This window comes from Lissotriton vulgaris, chromosome 3_1 (assembly GCF_964263255.1).
Source record: "Lissotriton vulgaris chromosome 3_1, aLisVul1.2, whole genome shotgun sequence".
Taxonomy (NCBI): domain Eukaryota; kingdom Metazoa; phylum Chordata; class Amphibia; order Caudata; family Salamandridae; genus Lissotriton; species Lissotriton vulgaris.
This window is the reverse complement of record NC_141689.1, coordinates 600,048,634-600,076,261: the sequence shown is the minus strand read 5'-3', so window position 1 is coordinate 600,076,261 and position 27,628 is coordinate 600,048,634. Positions and strand designations below refer to the sequence as shown.

Here is a 27,628-nt window from a genome sequence, read left to right as displayed (position 1 = left end):
GTCAATATCATATAAATACAGACTGTTTCCGAGTCTCGAATTTCTGTTTTTCAGGATTTTACATTTTATGTAAAACACGTTTTCCCCAACATTATGGTCCATGTTGCATAATGTACTAGGTTCTAATTTTGTTACTGAAAAAAATGATTTTATGTGCATGTTTAATTCAGACGGCTTCCTTCTTGAAAGGCATACTTTCCCTGGGATCTTTCACCTCTGGTTATTACACAATTCATGATAAACAAACGCCAGTATCCTAATTGCCACTGAGGACTATGAACATCCATGTGTTTGCATGTTACCAACGAGACTGATAGATTGTCTCCGCTGCAGCCCAGTTGGATTCAGGTTACTTAGCAAAATCAGTAATTGCTATTGTCTCCGTAGCTTTGAGCAATTGCTGATTAATTCTCTTTTGCCTTTCTTCTGAGGGAGACTCATCACATTCAGGTCAAAGCTGATCATGTTGGGGCTGATGCCATTAAAAGTGTGTGTGTTCTGATGCATGAGCATTAGCCTAATCATAATGGCGACTCATGAGTTTTTATGAATCATTAAAGGGACAGATCTAGAGGCAGGAGTCCATGATTTTAGAATTTTGTTGGCATGTAACTGCCTCTTGTGTCACTATAATAAAATATGCTGTACAATGATGAAAATCGAAGTGCACTGGTTTAGGATACTTCACAAATATCGTTCTTGGCATGCTAGTAATTTTCCATTTGAAGACTTTCCCTTCCCCCACAAATACAACACGAGATTCTGAGCTCATTTCCAAATGTACTGAGTCACTTGCACCTGGTTTACTGTTAGAATAGTTTTTGTTTTGCTGATAATTGTCTTAAAGTACGCTCAAGAAAACCCAAAAGGTAGGCTTCTGTGGGTGTTACACCATTACGCATGGTTCCTTAACTGCTGGTGAAATGTTCTCTTTCTATCCTATCACTTCACACTCTGAGGTGAACCGTTCTGCTCATCTATGATAGACTGTTTTTTCATCAGTGTAGAAGTATTATTGTTTGTGACCTACTTGACACATAGTGGTCCACTTTATAGTTGTTAATGGTGTCCACCAACAAGCAGTAGCACTGCTCATTAGGCAATGGTGAGCTGTGACACGTGCTTATGACTGGAGGAATCCACTGCTGCAGAAGATACTGTCTGTCGTTTCCAGTTCACTTCGGAGTGGAGCGGGCCACCTTTGCATGGGGGTGTGCCACATGCAAATGTGACTGGCTCCCTATACCGCACTCTTTGCCTCAAACTCAGTTTAGTATTAGCAGCAACAGAAAGCGCGTGCTGACCAATTATTCACAAGGCTATATCTAGCTTCTCTTTATGGAGTGTGAACAGAGGGCCCTAGTGCGACTCTGTGTTCTTCCACGTTGCAGGGTGTACAATGGAATACAAGATCTTGAAGGAAGCTCGTTGGGCCTTCCTCAACACAGAGGAGACATTTCTGCCACGTGCTTCTGTGGAGCAATGGGCAGCCAAGGTCTGCAGGAAACCGATCATGCCAATTGGCCTGCTTGGCTGCCTGCCAAGTCACTTTTGGTAATCGCCCCCCCTGTTTGTCTTTTCAGCACAAGGCTGGTGGTAACCTTTAACACGTGCCAAAATCTGTAAAACAATTGTGCAAAATGCTCTCTTTCTGCCAAATGGTAATCAAGCCGTGACATACACAACCCAAAAGAAAAGACTTTTGTCGGTGAGTAGACATTTAGCTTGTACAAGGCACAGAACCTAACTTCAAATAAATGACTACTTGGCATTAGCCCCTAATATATAGAAAACAGAATTACAACAGGCCTCTAGGAGGAAGGATGAAGTGGAAAAAATAAGTGTTATCAAACGGGTGTATCTAAAATGATCAATATGTTTTAAAATAGTAATATAAGCTGTTTAGAAAAAAGGCTAAATTAAACATGTTTGCTGGTATTCTACTCAAATGAATGCAGTCTTTAACAGCACTGTGTGTTTTTAAAGGGTAGAATTAGAACATTATATTTTGGTGTGTATTACATAGATTTGGCACTGAATCCCGAGAGGCACAAGTAGCGCAGAGACTTAAAGTGTACTTAAACATCAGTATGTCTGAATCAAAATGTTAATATTCAAAGTGCAGAACCGATGTAAAGCGGTAGCGTTTGCTACCCGAATCCGTGCAGCTAATTTGGAAATATACGTAGAAAGGCTGAGGAAACAAGGTTTAGAATACGACTTTTGGGGGACTATCATTCACTTAATTTATTTCGCAATTGCTGCTGAAGTTGCATTAAAGATATTAAAATTGTAATGAGACGGGGCGTGTTGAATGACTGCATATGTCGTACTTGGAAACCGTCAGCCGCCTCTTTACGCATCTTCTGATGAGACCTGGAAGGGTCGTCGATATTGCAAGAACACAAAGCAGACGGCTGAAAGGGCCAGGCATCAGTGCCACCGGGCTACGAGGGCGAGGCAGAAACAGCCATCTATGGACATGCCGCAGGACAGGCTGTTGCGATTGGATGGTGTCATGTGGCCTTTGCGAGCTGCACAACAGGTGCAGACTCGCTGACAGGTGTGGATAGCTCGGATGAGTAAAATAGCTGATGGCTGTGATGCGGCCTCGTGTCGGATTGTAAACTGCTGAGCTCTGACAGAACGGGCGGCCAACTCGCATGCTTGTGATCGCTTGATGCACTTCAGCCCCGCGAGGCTCATTCCCGGGCGCGCGCACGCCGCCCCTGGCGGAACCCACGCATGACATTTCCCGTTTTTTTTTTATAATCAAAGGCCAGGAAATGCAATCTCTCCAATTGAACGATGAGCTGGGAATCCGAAACCATTTATCGAGCACTTGTTTACAGCGGTTCCCTTTACCCAGAAGGCACGCTAACTTAAACCCAATACAAAACAAGAATAATACACTGAATTGTAAATGGATGACTTTGAATATAACAGGGATGTTATACGGTACCTATTCTGAAAGTTCCACCTCAGCAGTTGTCCGTTAGAATATTAAAATGTTATGGTGGACTTTTCTTCTACATATCACAAGCTTCCAAGTCTGTTTGGAAGTTGTTTATTCACTTAGCAGTTTCACATAGCACTGAACAGACTCAGTTGGTAACAGAGCGGTTTACATGGGACCAGGTTACAGATTACAAGAGCAATTACTTCATATGAAACAGACATAGAAAGAAAAGGACAGCTATGGTTAGCAGTTGGGTTCGAGCGCTATGTACAGGTCACAAGGAGGATTAGGGGGGTAGACGACCGCAAGGAGGTCTCCCCCCCCCCCCACCTCCCCCCCAACCCCCCCCCCCCCCCCCCCCGGCGGCTTGAGAGGGGTGGGGCAGGCTCCTGCTGCTTCCATTTTGTGTTTGGGCTCTTTTTAATGTAGCCCAATTGTAGCCCAACTATGAGGGTGTTGTGCGCTTGCTCCCAGCCACCATTTTTGGTTTGGTGACCTTGTGGCTGGGAGCGTTTGTGGTAGTTTAGTGGCCCTCTCACCCCCTCCCACCCCCACATTTTCTTCGTTTTTGGGGGTATTTTTTAGGTTCGTTTTTTGCATTTTTCTCTTTGGCTGGCTTTCATTGGGACAGGTGAGCAAGGGGTAGCATGTAGTGTCGCTTGGAACAGGTGCTGTGCGGGGTTATTGAAAGTTTGCCAGGGTTGGCAGAAGTTTTTTGGTTATTGTTGAAGTTGGGTTTATGGACAGGGAAAGGTTAGTCAGGTTATTTTAAGTTCAGCAGACACGTTTGCGGATTAACTGTTGTAGAGAGTCAGGCATAGCATGTTGGTTAATTGAAGTATATAATTAAAGGGTATCATTTCACTGCAATGCTTTGTATTGTTGGTTAAGTGTTAATGTCAGGTTGGGGGCGTGTTCAGGAGATAGTAGGAGTGTGGGTCAGGGGTCAGGTGTTTGGATGTATTAGTGAGGCTTTAAGTTTTGTAAGGCAGTTGATAAGGATGTTCATTGTGATGTGCACCTGTTTCAATAAAGCAGCCTTTTTCACACAACAAAATGGCCTTGTCTGGTCTGCTCACCCCCTCCCAATGTGCTTTAAATCCAGATCTGGTTATCTCGTTAGCACAAAATGCTCATGTGTTGTGCTGTTGATTTTGCGGTAGAGTATATCAAACATGCAAGAATCATTATCATCAAGCTTTTACAGCTGCAAAATTATCTGGTTAGAGAGGTTTCCGCGTTACTTAAGGCACTGACGTGTAATGTATTTTTATTTCCTGATGGACACAACCTAATGCAGTTGTAGCAAAGCCACGTGGGCTCACGGTATATAGTTGTTTTTGCCTAGTAGATATTTATTGTCTTGTCAGATGAGGAAAAGGAAATTACATATATTAGTCGAAAGCGAGCGCACAGATGACACAGCAGACAATGTCTGTACATTTTGTCTTTGACTCTTGTAACCCAGGTGTTAAGACAATAACTGTGGCTTGCCCTGCGACTGCTCAACAGCTCAATGTGCAGCCATGCAGAGAATCATCTTGTCATCTCGTATGCCTTGGCTGAGGAGTAGGCTTGGGTGAAAATCTCCATTTGCTGTTCACTGAGGTTTTCAATTGTGCTATTTGTATGCAAGCTGTACTACAGTCAAATAATGTCAGTTCCAGACTACACTTGGCCATGTTAATTACCTACATTCTATGAGAGACAATAGATAGAAAGAAAGATAGATAAAAAGATAGATTGATATATAGACTGATTGATTAGACGGTAATATACTATTCGTTATCAGTGTTTTCTGTGTGGAGATGTGGAGGGGCATAACCCACTAGAGGTGAAGCCTTATTTCCCCTCCTGCAACTATGGTATGAAATTGCATATCACACTCTGCAAATGTACATGTATAATTTGTGCCATGTCTTTTTAAGTACATTTTCTTAAAAAAAGCATTCAACCAAAACCAAGAAGCAAAGGGATATATTTATGCCGTAAAATAAAATCACATTTAAGATTCATTTTGAGTGTTAAGAGAATTGCTCTGTAAAGTCATTTTATCACACAACCTGTGTGGAATAAACAGTATGTTTCTTTGCCAGTTTGAATGCATGTGTGTATTTTTGTATATTGGTGCAGTCGTTCTGAATAACATTATGCCACATGTAAATTAACTGCCATAACATATAATTGACTCTGTAGTTATTGTTTGGTCAAAGTATCCATTGAAAAGATGTTTTTATTTTGGTAATAACATTGATGCCATTATACGAATCTGCACAAAATAAAACAAATCCTGTTTAGGATGGGCATGGCAAGGTTTTTGCAGCCTTGTCAAGGGGGAGAATTTAAGAGGAGACCAGAAAGCAATGTTTCATATTTTAACTCTCATAGGAATCTTTGCTCTCCCCTGCAAAAAAAACAGTAAATGGAATTACACCAAGCATGCAACGAAAGCAAAAGATTTCCAAGAGGAGTTAATTTGCTTGATTGTCTGTAAATCAGTTGAGTAGTTTTCAAGAAATTAGCAATACAAAATTGATTAGGCTGGACATTGAGGGATTCAAAGTTTGTTATCTGGACTGTTTGGACCACAGATTGTTTGTGAACCCATGCTTCAGGACCGTTTGCAGTCCCAAATTAAAAAAGTTAATGAATCCGATAGGTCACATGGATTTTTTTCTTCTATCATCATTTTTGGGTCTGCAAACTCAAAGCTGGGTCCAAGGCCACAAGAGACAATTTTCTATTGTGGTCCCCATATGAGACTGCACAGCATGACCCCCATGCCTTAATAAATGCAGCCAAATGCCACACAAGAGCCACCTAAATAGGTAAAAGTAGAAAGAATTACCCTTTTTAATGGAATCCTTGAACGTATCCCAGAGTTCATTAACCCCAACAAGCACAGCCCCTCACAACCATTCTCCCAAATTCCCGAACTCAGTACAGAGTTTGCAAATCATAAAACGCATGTTCCCATGTTGGATTCCGTGCTGTAGTTCAAGCGCTCTCTACCTATTTAATCATCTATGAAACCTGTTGATCCAAGTTCGGTTTCCTCTATAGTTTGCAGACTCTGTTCAGAGTTCAATCACTACACTAGCCACATTTGATTGTGACTTAAGGTATAAAAATGAATTATATCATCATTAAATGTGCGCTTTAGTAATGGGCTGCTGTCAAATTGTGTTTTAGGGGTTGAGTTGTAAATTCATGCATTTTGAAACCTGCAGAGTTCACTGCATGCCTAGCAAATGAGGCAGGAACATTTTCAAAGGGCTTGTAGCAAAGTCTGAGGACTTTTTGAAAAGTTAAAGACCATTCTGATGTTTTTATTGGCTGATATCGTTCCCACACATTTCCACCACAGCAATAGGAAACTTTGGGGCCCATTAATATGTCGGGCGGATCGCCACCGCCATGCCGGCAGTGGCGACCCGCCCGACATCCTTGCCCGCCCGCCACCCATTTCCCAAGCTATATTACTATGGCGGGGGTACCGCGGCGGACGGAAAGACTGAAAAGGCTTAATATGGTGGAGGTGTCTATCAGACACCGCCATTCATATTATGATGGGCTTTGGGCGATGCCTTTCCATGGCGGCAATGCCGCCATGAAAAGGCAAGTGGTCTTCACTTTGGGGGCGAGGTGAGGGGTGCACATGGGGGTACCCGTGGTACCCCCCTGCATTTGCATACACAATGCGGCAGGAACCGCGCGGTGCCTGCCGCTTTGTGTATGCGAATGCATTACATGCATGTTAAGCATTATGGCGGGCGGTGCTGAGGGCACCGCCCACCACAATGTTAAAAATGCTGGATGCGCCCGCCACTGTGGCGGGCGCATCCTAATACCCCCCACGGGACCCCCGCCCTTATGGCGGGCGGTCCTGTAATCCGATGGGATGGCAAGCGGACTAAGTCCACCCGTCATCCTAATGACCCCCTTTGTTTGAAGAGGAGGAAACCATTGCAGGTACTACTCTTACTAAATAATACATTCTTCTGTATTACAAAACTGAGCCATGGCAGAGACAAAAGAACAAGAAATTCTAGGCAAATCATCTGCTCCTCAAGACAAAGTAATTTGTATGGGAAACATGAAGAAGTTGAGTAGCAGAACAGGGAGTAATTTTGTGGGAATTATTCAGTTATCCCCAGGAGAAAAAAATCTTAACGTGAAGAGAGTCACATGCAAGCTCTGTGACCAGACATTAAGCAGAAGCCAAAAAGTCTGCCTCTTTTTACGATTTGAACATGAAACACCTAAAGTCAAAGCATAAGAAGGGGTATTTGAGGTTGCAATGGAAAAGGCCAGAACGCCAAAAACATTCCTGCTTCTGCACAAAGCAATACAGAAAAATAGTCCTTAATTAAAAATATTGATCTTCTAATACAAGGGAAGCAAAACAAACGTTGGTTGAGGCAAGCAAAACCCAAGGAATGAGAATAAAAAGATGGAAGACTATTACAAAAATTCCATCAATAAAATAATGTTTAACGTTTTTTCATGGCTGTTTGTCACAACAATTGCATCAAATTCATCACAAAAATACAAAAAAAACACAAGATCACAAAACAAAAAAAGTCGAAACAAAATAGTGTTCTTTTGGGAGGAGCTTGTCTCTACTAACAACAAGTACCTGGATGGCGAGCAGCAGCAGGTTTGGTGTAGCAGCATTTGAATGCCCATATAGTAATGCATAGTTAAAGGCCAAGGCTGTTTGCAGTGTGCAAGCTTTCATAAAAGTTACATGTATATAATACAATATTAGTTAAAGTGATGTTATGATTAGCTTGTAACCATTTAATCTTATGTTAAAAAAACCTTGACAATTTGCTTAAAACCCCACAGTTAAAGTACAGTTAAAATTACCATAAACACAAAAATGAGCCAGTAATCATTAGCTTCCCAATCCCAAACTCACAAAACACCAGTGCAAACTCTAACTCAAACACCAAATGCAATACTTGTGCCCACACAATATCTATACCATTAAGTAACAATGCCTAAAAGCATCCAACATTAAATAACAGTTCATAATGAAATTAATACATAATACTATATTTATTGTCATCCTATAGATAGTGTAAATGTTAATGTGGTGTTGTAATCTGACCTGTAAGATCTTTTGTCACATATGGAATTGTATCCAGCATATCAAGTTTGAGCCCAGAATCCCTAGACACCAAGTGCTTGTTCATGAGAAATGGACTTAGTGTCTGAATCTCAAATGCTGCTGAGACGCAAAGCTGCAATGTAAACATTTGTGCTTCTGATCGCTAGTTATTCCCAGTCCCATGCCGTCACCCCCTTTGTTTAGGTCAACAAATAGCTCACCTAGATTGGGTAAATGCCTCAGAGCAGCTGTCTAAATGACTATAACTTGATATACAAAACTACCATGAGATAAAGTGTCAACCTAAGCAATGTTTATAATCAGGTGCGTAGCTTCAGGGGATGGGGGGGTGTTTGGGGTGTTACACCCCCCCTAATAAATGTGTTCTCTGATAAACGGTTGGGTACAGGTGCTTTCAGTTATGTATTGTTGTTAGAAACGGGACCCTGGCCGGCCAAGACTCGCGTCGAGGTCAGTCAGGGATCGCCATTTCTATGTGTCAGGGCAAGGGAGTCACACGCCAAGATAACCCCTACTCGCCCTCTAGGTGACGTGGCGCGAGCAGTCAAGGCTAAACTTGGAGGCTATGTAGGTTAAGTGTTTGCGCGCGCACCCAGTAACAACACCCAAGGCCCACCACAAAGGAAAACTCCACACAAGGTTATAGAAAAATAGCCTTTGTATTATATCAGAAACACATTAGATAAAACATACATTTTGTTACACTGTGCCAACAGGCACGGGCAGAATTTACAAGGGGGATATTTACAAGACAGGGCCACCTGGACCACTGTCAGGAATCATCACTTTTTAGGAATAGTAATTAGCACATAGAATACTTTCAGAATCAAAATAAACGTGTATCACAAATTAACACACAACCAGTAATCACTGGTAGAGCATCAGAACCTCCTACGCAACCCTAACCACCTTAGGCAATTATTGCGCAGGGAACAAAAGACCTCAACTAGCAACGCCTGTACTAGGAGAAAAGCAACTACCTAGGAATCACTAACATCTAGGGATATAGCATAGGCACATTACACATGATGCATTAACATTCAGCGGTGTAGGGAAGAAAGACACATGATGGATCCAAACACATTCAGAGGTGCGAGCACAAGACAACACATGATGCAGTACCTACATTCAGCGGTGTATGCAAGGAAAGACACATGATGGTTCAGAACACATTCAGCGGTGCGAGCACAAGCAATTGCGCAAAACTTCACATGAGCCACAACCTGTGGCAGTCCCTGTGTCCAAAGTCAGGGGCAGGCTATAATAAGCCAAAAAGTACACCCAGCCTAAACGTAGCAACTGTCCACTAAGTGCTGGACAGTTGTAAATACCAAGGGTGCGAACGTTGGAGCCTCGCAGGCTCAGGATCAACAAAGGGCAAGGAGCCTCTCAGGGGCTCACAAAGCAAAATGGCAATTAGAGCTCCAGCGCTCTAAATCAAGGACAAGGACTCGATGTGGGCCATGAGCCTCGCTGGGCTCAATGAACAAATGTGGGCACGTTGGAGTCCCTCTCGGGGAACTCGGAGCAAGGGCCAATTACTCCCTAGAGCCTCTCTCAGGGCTCTCACTCAAGATGCGCCGCCAAGAGCCTCTCAGGCTCGTAAATACCCAAGGGCGCGCTGAGCCTTGGAGCCTCTGGGGCTCTAATTCAAGAAATGCCCACCGGTCGGGCAGAAAAAGGGGGAGCGGCCCGCTGCCTTCGGGGCCGCCCCAGAAGTATGCACGAGCCCCCACGGGGCCTTCAGAGAACACCGGAGCCCCACTCACCGGGTTCCTGACGTCGCGCTGGGTCTCGGCGGCGTCTCTGCTCCACTGGCGCTTCCCCTCTCCCCGGGGCTCTCCTCACTCTCTTGGAGCCTCGGTGGGGGACAGGTGCCGGCTTCTTCTTCTCACGCTGCTCCTCGAGGACGGAGCCGGCTGCTCCCCTCGCGTTCCCGCCTGCCCTGTCTTCTCCACACGCCGCCTGACTTCCGCCGGGGCCGCCAATGGCAGCGCGGCCCTGGGGGTCAGGAGGCGGGACTTCCGGGTCGCTGCAGGCAGAGCGGCGGCCCGGCAACAGCTTCCAGGGCTCCCGGGCTGCGGCGGTGATTTCCTGGGCAATGCCGGGTGGGCACCGGCTCGAAAATCAATAAATACCACGGGGCAATGCCGGGTGGCACCGGCCTTCGAATCAGAAGTAGAGCGAGGTGGCACTCGTTACTCGCCGCGAATCGGCGGATCAGGCAGCCAAATGCCGGGTGGGCACCGGCTGTGCACAAGAGCGCTCCCAGCGCTAGGACAATCAGTAAAGCGCTCTCAAGCGCCAAAGGCCAGCAAAGCGCCTCCAGGAAAAGTCCAACGTGCTCCCAGGCAGGGAACACAAGCACAGCGCTTCCAGCTGCCCTCAGCAGGGCAGAGTCCCAGCAAAGTCCTTAGGTAGGCAGGGGGCAAGGCTGGGCCAGGGGCCAGCTCACTGGCCCTCCAGGCAGGGAGGCAGTCCAAGTGGCGGTTCCTCCTGGCCCCAGCAGCAGCAGCAGCCCCCTCAAGATCCTAGAAGAGAACAATTTCAGTGGGGACACAGCCCCATTTTTATACACTGAAATCCTTTGTCACAATGTGCAGGGTGGGGAAGAAACCAGTTGCAACTGGTTCTGGAGCACTCTTGATGGCCCAGCCACCCATTTCATTCACGGGGGAGGCTAGGGTCGTTAGACACACCACAGGGGGGCGGAGCCAGCATTGTGTAGGGAAAACCCAGCCCATCCAGGACACAGGTGCACTCCTCCCACACATCACTCATGCTAATCTCCCTCTCGCCACCGGGCAGACCCATCCAGACTTCCTGGAGCCTGGCATGCCAGCCAGCTCCAGCCAATCACGCTCCAGTACCCTCACTGCACACATATCTCCATGTCCAGAAGTAGCACTTCCCAACTAGACACACACATGCCGCAGACACCATCTCGCAGCATTCACTCTCACGAGTTTAAGCATACCAAACTCGAGCCTGCACTCCCCACGCATCAGGAACTACCAGGGACACACACATTCCCCATGCATTCCTATGGGAGGGCAGGCCAGCCATACTACACGCACGCACTTTCACTCTGGGACCCAGGGAAAAGTGCGCCAAGCCAGAAATCATGAACACCAGGTCGCCATCAAAAGCAAAAAGTCCAGGGGTGAACCAGCCTTAAAGGCCCGGGTCCAACACAACCCCCTTCCAGCCAAAACGCAGGGTAGACCGATCACCACCGTGATGGGCTTCCCTGCTTTGGGCGAAAGAACAAGGACACGGGCCCGCCACTGCCGGGACACCGTCCTGTTCCACGCCACTGTGAACCCCTGGGATTCCTTCTCAAACCACTATCTGGAACAACTGGGCTACCCCACTGGTACTCCTCAGCTGTCCCCGGCCAGGACCAGGCCCTGGGCCACCCAGGTACCACTGGTTCCTGCCTACTCACCGAGTGGGGGGTAGTAACCCCTGGCACATAGTGTCCATTCTCCACTCTCCCTGTCTGCAAGACAGGACTAGACTGCCACCGGTTCACCAGCCTTTGGTCTACAACCTCAGGCGGACCAGGAGTCTCAGGGAAGGCTCTCCTCCCCTTACCTCTCCTTCTAGGGTTCCTCCACCTCCTGCGAGGTGTACACCTAGAATGCCATTCCAACCCAGGGTTTAACCCCTCAGGTTGCACCGGGGTCAGAGGCGGGCTCTCCCACCCTCTGCACCCCCTTCCAGAGTTCTGCACCCTCCCAACTGGAGAGGTACCCCTGGAAGAAGCACTGGCTAGGACTCTGGTTACAGAAGTCCCACCCTTCAGGTCAGGCCGATCCTGAACCTGGCCTCCCAACCTTCGGTCTAAACCTCTAGGTGGGATAATTGCCTGGCACTCCAGGACTTCTGGGGACTCACTCACCATCCCCCTGAGGCTAACACATGACTCATGTGCTGTGTGACTGTCTGTCTGGCGCAGATCTCCCGTCCCCTGTCCACCTGACAGTGCGGGAAGATCCCCCAGAACAGAAGTGGTGTCACCATGGTCACTTACCGGGAACTTCGCCCAACTGGGTAGTCCCTGACCCACTGGTTCTCCCACTGGGGAGCTCCCCCAATCACTCCTCACTTCGGACTTCCGTGCCCCCCCAACTGGAGTGGCACTGCCGGACACTAGAACCACTGGAACACTATTTAAAGATACTCCAGGTTCTCTAGACACTAGGGGATCACCCTCAAGGGGTCTAACAGGACAGCCTAGATCCCTAACCTGGTGTTCCCTCAAGAAACCATCCAGGTTCTGAGACTGGGTTTCGGGCACCTGGGAACACTCAGTCCCCCACTCACTCTTACTCCACGGAGACAAGACGTGAGCCCCTTCACCCCTCTCGCTACACTGGGACCTAGCTGGGCTACTCTGAGCCTCTTCCACCACACTGGTCTGGAAGATACCTAACCCACTACTCTCGGGTTCACTCACCCATGACGTGTCAGAACCACTGGCACCTTCCCAGCGGTCTGCTTCCTTTGCAATGTCCCAAGGACTCACATAGTCACCTCTTGACAGGTGTTTGCGCAACTCTGGCACAAAACAATTGAGCAACTGCTCTCTGATAACAAGGTTGAGTAGTCCCTCAAAATCAGGTTCCCCATGAACCTCTAACCAATCAATCAGGGCATCATGACAATCATCCACATAATCTCCCCAATCCTGGTGAGGCAGTCTCCTACTGCTCCTGAACTTCAACCTGTATGTGTCCTCTCGGGAACAAGGTACCACTCTTTGGAAACGGGGCATGGCACTTCCCGCACCAAACTCTCTCTTGCTGCCACCACTGGATCCAACCCTCCCTGGGGAATCCAGAAAACTATGACTGCGGTCAGGGGATAACCTACCCTCTAGGGCTATCTTCTCCCTGGCCAAGGCCCTCTCAGCCTCTGCAGTCCGTTCATTCACACCCAGCTGCGCCATCTCTCTGACATGCTCTAACCTGAGCTTCTCCATGGCCAACTGGTGCTCCCTCTCTTCTCTCCTATCCACCCACTCCTCTGGGGACAGGGAAAGGGATGGGGTGCTACATCTGACACTGGACCCAGCAAGGGACTCCCTATCTAGGGGGTACTCGCTCTCTGCTGGCGCCCATCCACTGTCATCCTCACTCTCCACATCAGACTCTTCAGGGTTTCCCTCAGACCCACCACCCTCATGGTGCGCGGTCCGGGCCCTCTCCCTCTCACTGTGCTCACGCTCCCAGTCACTCTTCTGCCACAGGATCATGTTATCCCTAAGCTTGGACTGGGTGTCTGACTCACTCACTGGGATGTCTCTCTCCTTACATAACCGTACCAACTCAGGCATACTGTACTTAAACAGGCTACAAAGGTTAAAAGGAGATTCCATCTTGACAGGACGCTCACAGACACGTGCAACACAAGGGACTTAACTGTCAGAGCTGAAGCAAGAGCACACGGTTCAAAGTATTTCAGCAAGCTCCCTACTAAAGAGAACTCACACTAATCTGTCCAGGCAACACACCATTCATCCACGCACACCCCCCCCTCGGACCGGTAAGGCAGTTTTTACCACCCCTGATTTCTCAACCTGACCACACGTGACACAGGTACCAAACTCTGGGAGCAGGGCAGGGGACAAATGTACTGGACACTCTTTGGAAAAAGCAATACTAGAACTTCAAAGGACAATAATCCCCAACATGTAATTATCTAAAATGCAGAGCTTTGTAGTGTGGCCTGCTGCCACTGCAGTACAAGGCAAACACAAATCCGGATCCACACCGCCTGCCACCAATGTTAGAAACGGGACCCTGGCCGGCCAAGACTCGCGTCGAGGTCAGTCAGGGATCGCCATTTCTATGTGTCAGGGCAAGGGAGTCACACGCCAAGATAACCCCTACTCGCCCTCTAGGTGACGTGGCGCGAGCAGTCAAGGCTAAACTTGGAGGCTATGTAGGTTAAGTGTTTGCGCGCGCACCCAGTAACAACACCCAAGGCCCACCACAAAGGAAAACTCCACACAAGGTTATAGAAAAATAGCCTTTGTATTATATCAGAAACACATTAGATAAAACATACATTTTGTTACACTGTGCCAACAGGCACGGGCATAATTTACAAGGGGGATATTTACAAGACAGGGCCACCTGGACCACTGTCAGGAATCATCACTTTTTAGGAATAGTAATTAGCACATAGAATACTTTCAGAATCAAAATAAACATGTATCACAAATTAACACACAACCAGTAATCACTGGTAGAGCATCAGAACCTTCTACGCAACCCTAACCACCTTAGGCAATTATTGCGCAGGGAACAAAAGACCTCAACTAGCAACGCCTGTACTAGGAGAAAAGCAACCACCTAGGAATCACTAACATCTAGGGATATAGCATAGGCACATTACACATGATGCATTAACATTCAGCGGTGTAGGGAAGAAAGACACATGATGGATCCAAACACATTCAGAGGTGCGAGCACAAGACAACACATGATGCAGTACCTACATTCAGCGGTGTATGCAAGGAAAGACACATGATGGTTCAGAACACATTCAGCGGTGCGAGCACAAGCAATTGCGCAAAACTTCACATGAGCCACAACCTGTGGCAGTCCCTGTGTCCAAAGTCAGGGGCAGGCTATAATAAGCCAAAAAGTACACCCAGCCTAAACGTAGCAACTGTCCACTAAGTGCTGGACAGTTGTAAATACCAAGGGTGCGAACGTTGGAGCCTCGCAGGCTCAGGATCAACAAAGGGCAAGGAGCCTCTCAGGGGCTCACAAAGCAAAATGGCAATTAGAGCTCCAGCGCTCTAAATCAAGGACAAGGACTCGATGTGGGCCATGAGCCTCGCTGGGCTCAATGAACAAATGTGGGCACGTTGGAGTCCCTCTCGGGGAACTCGGAGCAAGGGCCAATTACTCCCTAGAGCCTCTCTCAGGGCTCTCACTCAAGATGCGCCGCCAAGAGCCTCTCAGGCTCGTAAATACCCAAGGGCGCGCTGAGCCTTGGAGCCTCTGGGGCTCTAATTCAAGAAATGCCCACCGGTCGGGCAGAAAAAGGGGGAGCGGCCCGCTGCCTTCGGGGCCGCCCCAGAAGTATGCACGAGCCCCCACGGGGCCTTCAGAGAACACCGGAGCCCCACTCACCGGGTTCCTGACGTCGCGCTGGGTCTCGGCGGCGTCTCTGCTCCACTGGCGCTTCCCCTCTCCCCGGGGCTCTCCTCACTCTCTTGGAGCCTCGGTGGGGGACAGGTGCCGGCTTCTTCTTCTCACGCTGCTCCTCGAGGACGGAGCCGGCTGCTCCCCTCGCGTTCCCGCCTGCCCTGTCTTCTCCACACGCCGCCTGACTTCCGCCGGGGCCGCCAATGGCAGCGCGGCCCTGGGGGTCAGGAGGCGGGACTTCCGGGTCGCTGCAGGCAGAGCGGCGGCCCGGCAACAGCTTCCAGGGCTCCCGGGCTGCGGCGGTGATTTCCTGGGCAATACCGGGTGGGCACCGGCTCGAAAATCAATAAATACCACGGGGCAATGCCGGGTGGCACCGGCCTTCGAATCAGAAGTAGAGCGAGGTGGCACTCGTTACTCGCCGCGAATCGGCGGATCAGGCAGCCAAATGCCGGGTGGGCACCGGCTGTGCACAAGAGCGCTCCCAGCGCTAGGACAATCAGTAAAGCGCTCTCAAGCGCCAAAGGCCAGCAAAGCGCCTCCAGGAAAAGTCCAACGTGCTCCCAGGCAGGGAACACAAGCACAGCGCTTCCAGCTGCCCTCAGCAGGGCAGAGTCCCAGCAAAGTCCTTAGGTAGGCAGGGGGCAAGGCTGGGCCAGGGGCCAGCTCACTGGCCCTCCAGGCAGGGAGGCAGTCCAAGTGGCGGTTCCTCCTGGCCCCAGCAGCAGCAGCAGCCCCCTCAAGATCCTAGAAGAGAACAATTTCAGTGGGGACACAGCCCCATTTTTATACACTGAAATCCTTTGTCACAATGTGCAGGGTGGGGAAGAAACCAGTTGCAACTGGTTCTGGAGCACTCTTGATGGCCCAGCCACCCATTTCATTCACGGGGGAGGCTAGGGTCGTTAGACACACCACAGGGGGGCGGAGCCAGCATTGTGTAGGGAAAACCCAGCCCATCCAGGACACAGGTGCACTCCTCCCACACATCACTCATGCTAATCTCCCTCTCACCACCGGGCAGACCCATCCAGACTTCCTGGAGCCTGGCATGCCAGCCAGCTCCAGCCAATCACGCTCCAGTACCCTCACTGCACACATATCTCCATGTCCAGAAGTAGCACTTCCCAACTAGACACACACATGCCGCAGACACCATTTCGCAGCATTCACTCTCACGAGTTTAAGCATACCAAACTCGAGCCTGCACTCCCCACGCATCAGGAACTACCAGGGACACACACATTCCCCATGCATTCCTATGGGAGGGCAGGCCAGCCATACTACACGCACGCACTTTCACTCTGGGACCCAGGGAAAAGTGCGCCAAGCCAGAAATCATGAACACCAGGTCGCCATCAAAAGCAAAAAGTCCAGGGGTGAACCAGCCTTAAAGGCCCGGGTCCAACAATTGTGAAATGTCAGATGGATATCAGCCACATTTTACATTCACAGAGTCAAACGCTCAAAACACTCTCTCACTCTGTTTTGAGAGTCCTCAAAAATATTGGTTATTTAAGAAAATATTGTATTTCCTCCCTTAGTTATCCTACCAATCTGTATTCCACTCCTTTTGCACTGCCCCTTATCCCCCACTGATGCGCCCTGCTTGTCGTATTATGTATTTAGAAATTGTATGCCAGGGTGATTGTCTGAAAATCTGAAGCTCACACCCTCCCACCTATTTTTACTGACCAAGCTACGTCCCTGGTTATAATACACCTTAAATACTCACTAATGATGGTGCTAATCCCACCACTGAATTTTGGCATAATGTAGGATGCCTCCAGTGTAAGATTCTCTCAACCACAGTACCAGTCCAGTCCATGGAACCACTGGTATTCTGAGGAGAAATTCCAGCCTTCACATTTAGGATTCACGCAAAATGTTTGTTGTTAATTATGTGTTTTGTATTCATCCTGTCTTTTTAGTTTATCTTCCTGACTATTAATCCTCATCTGTTGACCTTCTGGGTGTATGTCCCTACCTTTGAGATTCCGTAACATCCCTTAAAATTACTCTTTTAATCTCTTCAAATCTATAAGTAGGAAATGAAGATATCCCATAGCTTAATTATTGAGTCCACAAATTCTTGAGTCCAAAATTGCACTAAACGGTTGCAGTATTTTATTGCTCCTTCTCTACTGATCAGTGCTAATAAGAGGCAGTAGCAAATGTTCTTGTGCCCGTTGTGCATGCATTATGACCCTTTTTTTTACATGCTTTGTACTCTTAGTTACTATCACATAAAAGATTATGTTAACTAGAAGTAAAAAAAAAAATACCTGGCCCAATTTGAACTGAGATCTAAATGGTGGCAGTGCAAAAGTGAACATTTTTGTCCAAAAACAGAAGTTTAAACTTGAAGCATCACCTACTTTTTCAAAACATATTTCTGAGATCAAAACCGAAGTTTTGAATTTGAAAGTTAAGAACAAAGCCCTACTGGAACCCAAAACCAGCCTCTGAAAAAAAGCTGAAACAAGCTCATTCTGCCTTAGGCGGGGATTTGAATGGGACCATAGGGATGGAATAGTGATTAGTACTCTTACTGATCACACATTCCATCCTCAGCTTCCTACATATCTGTTTGATGCAAATGATAATTCTTCCACATTAAATTCTGAAGGGTCCCTAACCCTTTCAAAACCTGAAGGGTACTATTCACCTATAAAGCAACAGTTGTGTGTCCCTTTTATGTTATCGTCTGAGAATGCTGATCCAGGCTGTAAACTAGAGCTGTATTTTCATTTGATTAGGTTCTTAAGCCCCGACTGACTAGTAAGTTATAATTGGGGATGATCTGGAGTCTCTGCGACTGATAAACAGCAATTTCATCTGCATATTCAAGGGTTCATCTCAAAGATAATTAAGTGGGTATTTGATTTAGATCATCACCTTGCCTGTCTGTTATGCCATGAACTTGCCAAGGCGGTGCGTAAAGGAAACAAAGTATTTAGCACCTTCATGAGGTGCCATTAAGATCAACAACAAAGCCTACCATGATATTAAGATGAACAACTTATAATCTTGTGATTAAACAAGTCTCTGCTTCTTAAAGCCTGATGCGTGGACTCCTTGTGCCCCTCTAGTAAATATATATTCAGCAAGATTTAGCTGGTTATCTGGATTTAGTTTGTGTAAAAGGTGAGGGACATGGAGTTTAATCTAGCCTCAATTTCTCAGGAGTCCAAAGAACGCAACAACACCTTTAATAGAAATCACAACAAATGTCGCTGTTTTCCAATATCTAATTCTGAAACTATTTTTCTTCTGTGACAGACTCTGTCTCGGAGTGTTGCATCATAGTGCTCAACTCTCTGACTTCCTTAAACCTTTGTGAAAGTCTAAGAACAATTTGCAAAAATGACCAGCCCTTCGGCCATGTATTCTTTGTTATAACTACCTTTTTAAAAGTAAAAAAACACCCATTTTAAAATGTAAATTGAATTAGCAGTTTATTTTATAGCCAGTCGTACTATTTCATTTTACCTTCCGATAATTGATAGATAATACATTTTATATTTTGGATTGTCCCTCTCTGGAGAATAAGTTCTTGATCCCTTAAATGTTCCATCCTAGCTTCAACTTAAACTCAGCCATCGTTTTCTGCAGAGCTAATTTAGACCTTAGCAAAGCGTACTTCAGGAAGCTATGACTATTTTTTCAGTAAATAACAGGGCCCAGTTCAATGGGAGCTTTGGTTTGGCTTAAATCTATGCCCATTCATTATCTTTGTTTACCAGAAGGCAGAGTTATTCCTCTTGCTAATTCAGATAGGAGAATTCAACACTAATTCAAATTGGGTTGCTTCTTATTGTGTTACATATACATCCCTTCTCACCCGTGTCAAGCTCCCTGCTTGGATGGTGCTCATGTGACCTCCCAAACGCCGTCTTGTCTCCCTTTGTTTTTTAACAAATGTACCCACTGCCCACAATATAAAAGCTCGGAAACTCCTTACAGCCATGGTTTGGCACAGGAAGTTCAAATTAGCCAGCACTAGACATCTTGGATACAACACTTGCTTGGTTTGCCTCAGAACTAGTGTACATGTCCTATTCCATGTTATAATGTGGGGCAGGCTAAGTTCTCTTTTCCATTTCTCTACACTCTCTCATTCTATAACCCGTCAATTATAGACATCTTTCCATCATTTCATTTAATCAGGTTCTTCACCTCCTTTACCCTACATTTCAGATAGAAATAGCCAATTGCCTTACTGCGAAGTGGCACAACATAGGCCTGTTGTGCCTACTGGTGTACCGAACTAAATATCTCTATGTAGTATCATCAACATCTCTAAGAAGCCATTCCTCTCCATCTCATACATTCCTGATAGTGTCATCCTCTCACCCGCCGTCAGCAAACTGGCTCCAGCCACAGAATCTGCATACCTTCATCGCCAGCACTACTAGTGCTACCCACTGCCACCTACTACACATCTTGAAGGCATGTATGATCACCACATAGCGCTCGTCAATGGCCTCAACAAATCAAAGTTTAAAAAAAGCCTTTTTCACTGCTCCTTTCTGCTAAAATATAAAACGTTTTGCTCTGCCAAACGTTAATCTTTTTAGGTCGTTAGAGAAGTATTTATGTTGTATTTATTTTTTCATTTACATAGCACACCTGAAACTGTTGGCATCGGGGTGCTTTCCGTTGGCACAATGGTTAATATGTAGAGTTTCAAAGGTGAATACGTAGGGTTTTCATCGAGATGGGTAGAGGTTTGATAACCACTGTGATGCAAGCAGTTATTCAGCCTTTGCCAGTGACCGAATAGTCACATTAAGCCATTGGCAATGTTGGATTACAGAACACTGCACCACCATTTATATATTTAAAAACTATGGGGCAGATTCATCAACACCAAAAATGACCCAAAGCAGTGCACAGTGTTAAATTAGGATTTACTTCCCAGTGCAAATCTTGGTTTGCACCGGAAAGTAGCACTAAAGTAATGCAAGGAATCGTTATGCTCTGCTTGGTGCTACTTTGTGTCATGGAGGTGGCCCATGGGGGGGACATGGACAATCGCATACAGCCTCTCAAGGATTTTGATTCACGGCTTGGTGCTAAAAATTTACATCCATACCTCCAGGCAGACGTAAAGTTGATTAAACGTTTTTTCCTCCAAACTTTTACAATTTTGCATATTTGCTGTACCATACAGCACTCACACAACGTTGGAAAATTGTTAAACTATATCTAAGCTTAGGTTTTTCTTCTGGAACTGTGGAAATCTATGATACTCAAACCACATTCCTCTACCCCATCTGAACCCTCTGCTAACACAACCTATACTGATTCACGCCGAGGAGGTTCCCATGTGCCACCTCCAGATTCAGCTTTTCCACCCCGCTGTAATTCCATGGAAGACTTCCAGGTTCTGTGTTGGTACACATCTATATATGTCTTGCATAGTACTATCCATGGGCTGTTCGTTCTGCTCCTCATTTACCATTTACACCTCCATGGCTTATGAACACACCAACCTCTTTAACGCTTTCATACCACTTATTGTATCATGTGAACAGAATTCGTGGTCCAAATGTTTGCATGTAAAAAAAACCAAATAGATACTTAAACAGTGTGGGAAGTTTCACGGCTCACCCAAGTGTGAGCTGCTTTCTTTCCATCTGTTGTCCAATCAATAATTAGCATTTTTCAGCGTGGATCTGTCTGCTCTCCTTCTTTCATGGTACTTTCAGTTTAAAATGCTCACGAGAACAACAGACTCTGTGCTCACAGCCTTTCAATTGTGCTTAACCGATGTTGTATGGGAATATGTGTACCTAGGAAAATGAGATCAGTGTCTATCAATACATAATAATGTAAGTATGTTATGTATAAAACGCAACGTAGCAATTATTCGTCAAAGGTGGTCATGGGTTTGCATTTGCCACCTTCTTGGATCTAAAGGTTACTGTACATCATTTTACTTTGTGGTTGTAATTGGTTGTTAACGAACAGTGATGCCTGTCAAATGGAAAGGGCAAAACCTAAAATTAAACTGATTCAGCAAATTTCATACTAAATCCCAAAATGGCAGTTTCTAAACAAGAAATTTTAGTTTGTGAATTTGCATCAGCGAACAGCATTTGCCATAGCAGCTCTTTTTTAGGCCGCCCACTCTACCAGCTGGCTGCTTTCAGCATACCATTCAACGCACTCTTGCTTACGCATTGTAACTTCGGGTGTGGTTTAATCGACAAACTTAAAATAGGACAAGCCTACAGTTGTGGAGGGAGGTGGGCGCTTGGCTGCACTGACATCTCCTCTCTTTAATGTGACTGCAGATTGCTTGTTGGAGATCCGCCAAGTGAGCCCAGCTGACAACGGCACTTAAGGGCACGGACGAATGTTAAATTGCTCTTTGCTGACCTCATTGTGCAGTTTCCAATGATTTCCAATAGGGTTCATCTACTTTGCCAAGCTTGTTTATGTTGATGAAGGAGACTGCTTTTCACAGCACCCTACGAGCCTCTGTATTGATGTAAAATTTAAGTATTTGTGAGACAATTTCTTCTTTGATGTAACGTAACAGTTAAATTATAAGCCCAAACTAGGCAACAAATGTTCAACCAAATGTTCTTTTGAAACAAAAGTACAGGTGGTCCTAAAAAATAGATTATGTGGACATATTTTTGACCCACTCTTGTACCCTTCTGATCCCAAACCCAACTGCCTTTAGACATTTTCATGGCCAACAACTGAATTTAGAAAGAGACCCGAGAGCTTAGTTAGTGTTTATCGAATACAAATCAGAAATTCATAACAAACGTTCATTGTGATCTTGATCGAAGGTCGTCGATTGTTTCATCCAAGCAATGAGTGGAGTAACAAATGCAGCTCACGAGCTGAGATCAGCTCCTCGCTTAAATTGAATTTAAAATATTTCAAATGTGGTTGCTCTTTGTGCGTCTGAAAAATTATTTAATTTCTTTTATTGCAGAATTAAATGTAGGATGTAGCACATACATTTGATGCAGAACTGTCTTCAAGAAACGTCAGACACACTACATTTTCTGTATGAATTTCAAATTTCAAAGTCTCCTCTGCCTGGAAGTAATGTATAGCGGGGGATGTGGAATACCTGCATGCAGGTTGTTCCCTGAGATAATTGAAAATGCCGCAAAGCAGGGATTCATCTTGATTAACCTTCCTGACTCTCAATTGCCGCCCATACGTAGGTGTGAACTGTACAAAATTGTGTATTTCAGACGTTGAGAAAGAAGGGGCTTAATGGTTGTGACAGTCCAGATCCCGATGCAGACGATTCAGTAGGTCACAGCCCCGAGTCAGAGGACAAGTACAGGAAAATTAACGAAGATATTGATCTAATGATCAGCAGGCAAAGATTGTGTGTAAGTACTCTGAGCATCCTTTCAATTTTTTTATTTTTACTTTTTGATATTTCTCTAAACCTGGCAGGCATTGAACAAGAAAGAAAACAAAGGCTGTGACAGCCCCGATCCCGACTCCTCTTACGCTCTCACCCCACGCACAGAAGAGAAGTATAAAAAAATTAATGAAGAATTTGATAACATGATCAAGACCAATAAAATACCTGTAAGTACCTAAGATTAGATGACTGGTCTGCTGAAATCTGCTGCAGTAACCAACCTTAACCCTTGCAGTGCTAGCTCCCTATTAAAAACATTTAAGCTAAGAACATCCCAATAATAACACACACATATTAACTCGCACACAGATAATCAACTCGGTCTGTGTTTGTATGAAGTCTATTGTATGAACAATACTCATCACAATCCACCCCAGTTACACGACTAAATTTATATACCTAGACATTTCCTCTTACACAATTTACCCTAAAATGTGCCATGTTAGCCAGTTCAGGCAATAAACTAAAGTTTTATGACTCTGTATGTGTAAGTTAATTAAAACACTTTTGAACCCAGGTGCCTGCAACATGGCACTTGCAGGATCGCAGACCACCAAACCATCAGACAATGTTAAAGCTTATTACCCCCTCCACCTGCCCACAGATTGCATGAGACCTCTTTAGTAGAATTTAGAAATGTTTGTGTGTTTGAGTGATTTTACCGCTTCAGCAGAATTTGCTTTGCCTTCACACAACATCCATGTTCCCCATTAATATGCCTGGTAGCAACCTTTGGCCCTGAGCAGTGGTTGGCTTCACTCACTGATCTTGTTATTGATCCACTTCACTCGGGACAGAGTTCCTTAATGCTAAAAGAGAGCTTCTTTGTCCAAGACATTTGTAAATGTAGTAAAGAACTCCACAGGAACAAGGAGTTTAAAAGAAGTCGTGGGTTTATTCAGTACAGCAGTTCCCAACAGCCATTCCTAATGCTCCTCAGCAGAATCACCAACATTCTAAGGTGCACTCTTTAGAGAGCATTCTAGGATGGAACCAACTTGTAAGGCAAAAAGGAGGGGGGTGGGAGAAGGAACGAACCATATAACTTGATAATATGAGAAAAGGGAAAGGAGGGTAGATAGGACCATAGTAAAGGAAAAAAGAGGAAGATTATAACAGTACTTTATGAGAATCCATCCTGTTTGATGACGTGTCCAGTGAGCTGGGCTGAATAATGCGTCTGAGCTGCTTCTACGTCACAAAGGTACGAATAATACTAATCAGACGAAGTTCAAAAATACCTAATCACATTTTGAGTCACAGCAACAATGCAATTCTATGATTTTAAATTACATACCTATATAATAAGTGGACATGCTTGTCAAAGATTAAATAGACCCAGAATTCCCCCACAATTACTGACACTTATTTCAAAGAAACAATGAAGAGATGTGATTATTTTTTGCAGCATGATTTGTTTTACCCACTGCGATTAGGATCACTCCCACACCACAGAACACAGACATAGTGCTATGTTTTAAATGAGAAAAAACACTGAAAGGGGAGAAAAGATTGTTTGCCAAACACGGTAATGCCCTTGTCCAAAAGCCAAATTTGAAATACCATCAAAACAGGGCACCGCCAGCTAACTGGCCCTTTGATAAAGGAAGCCAAAGATTTCCAACAGTCTCATGCCTGGCCAGAAACTGAAGAGAAATAACTATGCATGTGCTATGTGCTTGCCGTGGTGTTCCGCTCACTGATGTGCACAAATATGTATACACATGCACACACATGCATATGCACCTACATGCACATACACATCCAAACTGACACACAAATACACTGCACACTGTGTGCATGGCGATAACAAATGTTTTGATTGGCTTACGTACATCGGTAAGTTGCAATGCTACAGTGGAAAAACGTTTTAGAAATGTAATTATTGTTGAACAAATTGAACTATATATAAAAAGCAATCCATTTACTGCAGTCAAAAAGAGTCTTTGTATTATTAGTTTGACATGTGTCTGTGTAAGCAATAAGGCCTTATTTAAAAAAAAAAAATTTGAATATGTTACCCAAAATATCCATTTCAGTAAAACGTACAACATGCGTGCATGCAATTTGTGGGCTCTATCTTATATTTAACAATAATTAAGTGAGGGAAGGCAATCTATAGATGTCTACAACCCCATACTCCAGGATCTCTTCCTACCCTCTGGAAATTTACACTGAGCCTTCTGTTGAGTGACAATAACAGAAACCTGCTGAAAACTCAACCTCGCAGTGGATGGGTCCAGTTCACCAAGGGAATTTAGAGAGTGCAGGGGTGCAAAATGCTGCCCATTTTATTTCCAAAAAGAGCTGACCATGTCTGTCTCAGGACCACATCACAGCCTGTAGGCAGAGGTTGACATTGGGCCCAATGCACAAGAGGGGTGTGCTGTTTTCTGAAGCTGGTTGATTGAAAGTTTTCCGTGGGTGAAATGTTCTCTGAAAGCTATGGGATAAGAGTAAAATCATCTTAAAAGGTGCACGAGGTTGCTCTTCACCCAGTAATTGGGTTTACTACTAATGCACCCTAAAAGTAAACAAAGTGGCAGATTTGCCACTTTTTCTTGCAGCAGCCGCAAATACTGTGCTGCGTGAAAAGGAGAGAGGAGGAGAGCACCAAATGTACTGAAATATGGCACTCTCCTCCCCTTTCCCAAGCGCCGGAGCTGAAATCAGCTGCCACGCGCATAGAGGCAACTTTGCACCTGGTGCAAGTATGTCTCTGTGAGTCTAGGATACGTTTTGCACTGGAAGGATATCCTTCCAGTACAAAATACTATACATAGACTCATTTAAACCACTTTCCCTATTTGTATTTGTGCTGTACAGTGAAAGAGAAGTGAAGTGAAAGCATTCCTCCTTCCTTGCACCTACTTCAAAAGCGTGCAGTTTTTTAATGCTAAACCCTTTCTACTTTATTTAGTAATTTGGGTTTAGCATTAGAAACCTTGGGTGGTTGCATGGGAACACCCGTGCCCCACTCACGGTATTCTCCCTTGGCGCTAAGTAATGCAAAGTAGCGTTACGTGCTGCTTTGAGTTACTTTCACGTTATTTCCAGTGCTGGTTTGCGTTACTTTTGTGATGCAAACACAATATAAAATCTTGGTAAATCTCCCCTAAAGTATTACATTCTGAGATCAGTGAATCCTTGCACATCTGCTCCTGCGCAAGCATAAGCCAAGTGTGTGGAGATAGAGACACCATGCCCATTGTTTCGTTGCTTTCCATTTGCCCACAATTGGTGGGGTTCCAGTGAGAAGTCAGCTGATCATGCAAAGACAAATATAGGAGCACTGTTTCAATCTGGAAGAAGATCAAAAGCTATGAAGCTATGTAGAGCTGATAAAGATCGGAATATTTTGTTTTCTGTAACTCAGATGAGCTAAATGGTCACGAGAGATATAACAAGGATGGTGAAGAGAGAAATGTAATCTTGAGAGTTAGCAAGTAATCAATGACAATTAGCAAAACATTAACAAGAGACTTGGCGAGTGACCGGGAAATGGATGTGTTAGACGCTAAGCTGTCTAGTTTGCGCCAAAACTATAACTTGGCAAGCTCCACTTATCTAGTCCCAATCTGAATGAAGGAAAATCAGAGGTGCACTGGAACTTCAAATACTCACCACAGTTAAACTTTACTTGCCTCACTCACAAGTATTAAAAATGTGCAGTGGATTCAACATCTCTCGCAAATATGCAGATCCTTTCAGATATTCGGAAAGCATCAAACATCTGACAGATCTAGATGTTGCTTCTAGTTTACCCATTTACAGACAAACACTAGTGAGTTTTTAAAAAGGCCATTGGTTAGTAAGTTATGAAGTGGGGCCAGGCTTAGTGTGGGTTAAGGTGCGAGACAGTGCACTAGTCCTAGCAGAATTAAATAGAAAACTCTTAAATCCAGAGTTTAGAGAAAATGTCACATGTGATGATACAGTAATTTCCAATACTCCGATCTGCAAAACCCACTGAGTGCAAACCTGTTAATATGTATCCCAAAGAAACATTTTTTGCCTTTAACGCAGCATGACTTGACTCACTCCCTGGAGATGACAGGATTTATTGTTAATTGGCTGTCCGCTTCTTCCATTAAAATGTATACTTTTCAAAAATAATCCCTCCAATTTGTTCTGAAAAATCATCATTTAAGGCTAGGTTCATTAGGTATGAATTTCACTTTATGAAATGAATACACATGCTTCAATTTTCACTGGCAGTTTGGCTAGTCAACTATCTTGCATTTCCAGGATAGTTCAGAGAAATCATCCATGAGGCAAACGTAGCTCTTATGACGCTGCCAAATATCTTACAGATTCAGGTAGAGGCCAAAAGAAATAGTCTTGATGAATAATGAAAATACTGAACCTGATGCATCTCCAGGGGCCCAGCTTTATATTAGGGACAGTAATAGGGGCTGAAATCCCAGGTTCTCCAGATCCTCGAGCATTTCAGGCATCGGCATTTCAACAACACATGGAGCTCATCCATCATAAAAACAAATACTTTGAAGACAGCCTATTTCATCTAGAGCGTCTGGTGGTGAGAGAATGACTGTCCAGAGGAGACAAGTGGAATGTACTAATGAAAGGCAGAATGAAAAAAAAAACCACAACCAGGGGATTTGTCTATAAATAATACCTCCGATATCTAATACCAATATGATACTCTACAGTACAGAGTGGAGAGAGATTGACTTAGAAAGGGGAAACGGGAAGAATTGAGTTTATCGACATTACATAAAACAGATAGCATATTCTGGGCTAAATTTGAGAAGAAGAATGATAGAGTGGCTTCAGTCGGATGTATGACGTTAAAACGCATACTTTTACATCGCATACCATTACAACGCGACTTTTACAACACAGGATCCTTTACAACGCATGCCTTTACAATGCAGGTCATTACATAGCAGAAGCTATTACAACGCATGCCATTACAATGTAAGTATATGTAAGTA

General features: G+C 45.1%; 1 protein-coding gene across 22 annotated transcripts in view; it reads left to right on the top strand.

Annotated features, from left to right (window-relative positions):
- The window catches only part of MEF2C (myocyte enhancer factor 2C), a 514,750-nt gene that overhangs the window by 413,991 nt on the left and 73,131 nt on the right, over positions 1-27,628 (top strand). For 18 of the 22 annotated variants that reach the window (XM_086960888.1, XM_086960891.1, XM_086960874.1 and 15 more), the window contains one exon: positions 22,489-22,632. In XM_086960888.1, the coding sequence (XP_086817014.1) occupies positions 22,489-22,632 (144 nt within the window). Of the gene's footprint in view, positions 1-22,488; positions 22,633-22,699; positions 22,838-27,628 lie in introns of all 22 variants that reach the window. The other 4 variants (XM_086960881.1, XM_086960896.1, XM_086960887.1 and 1 more) reach the window with 1 other exon arrangement.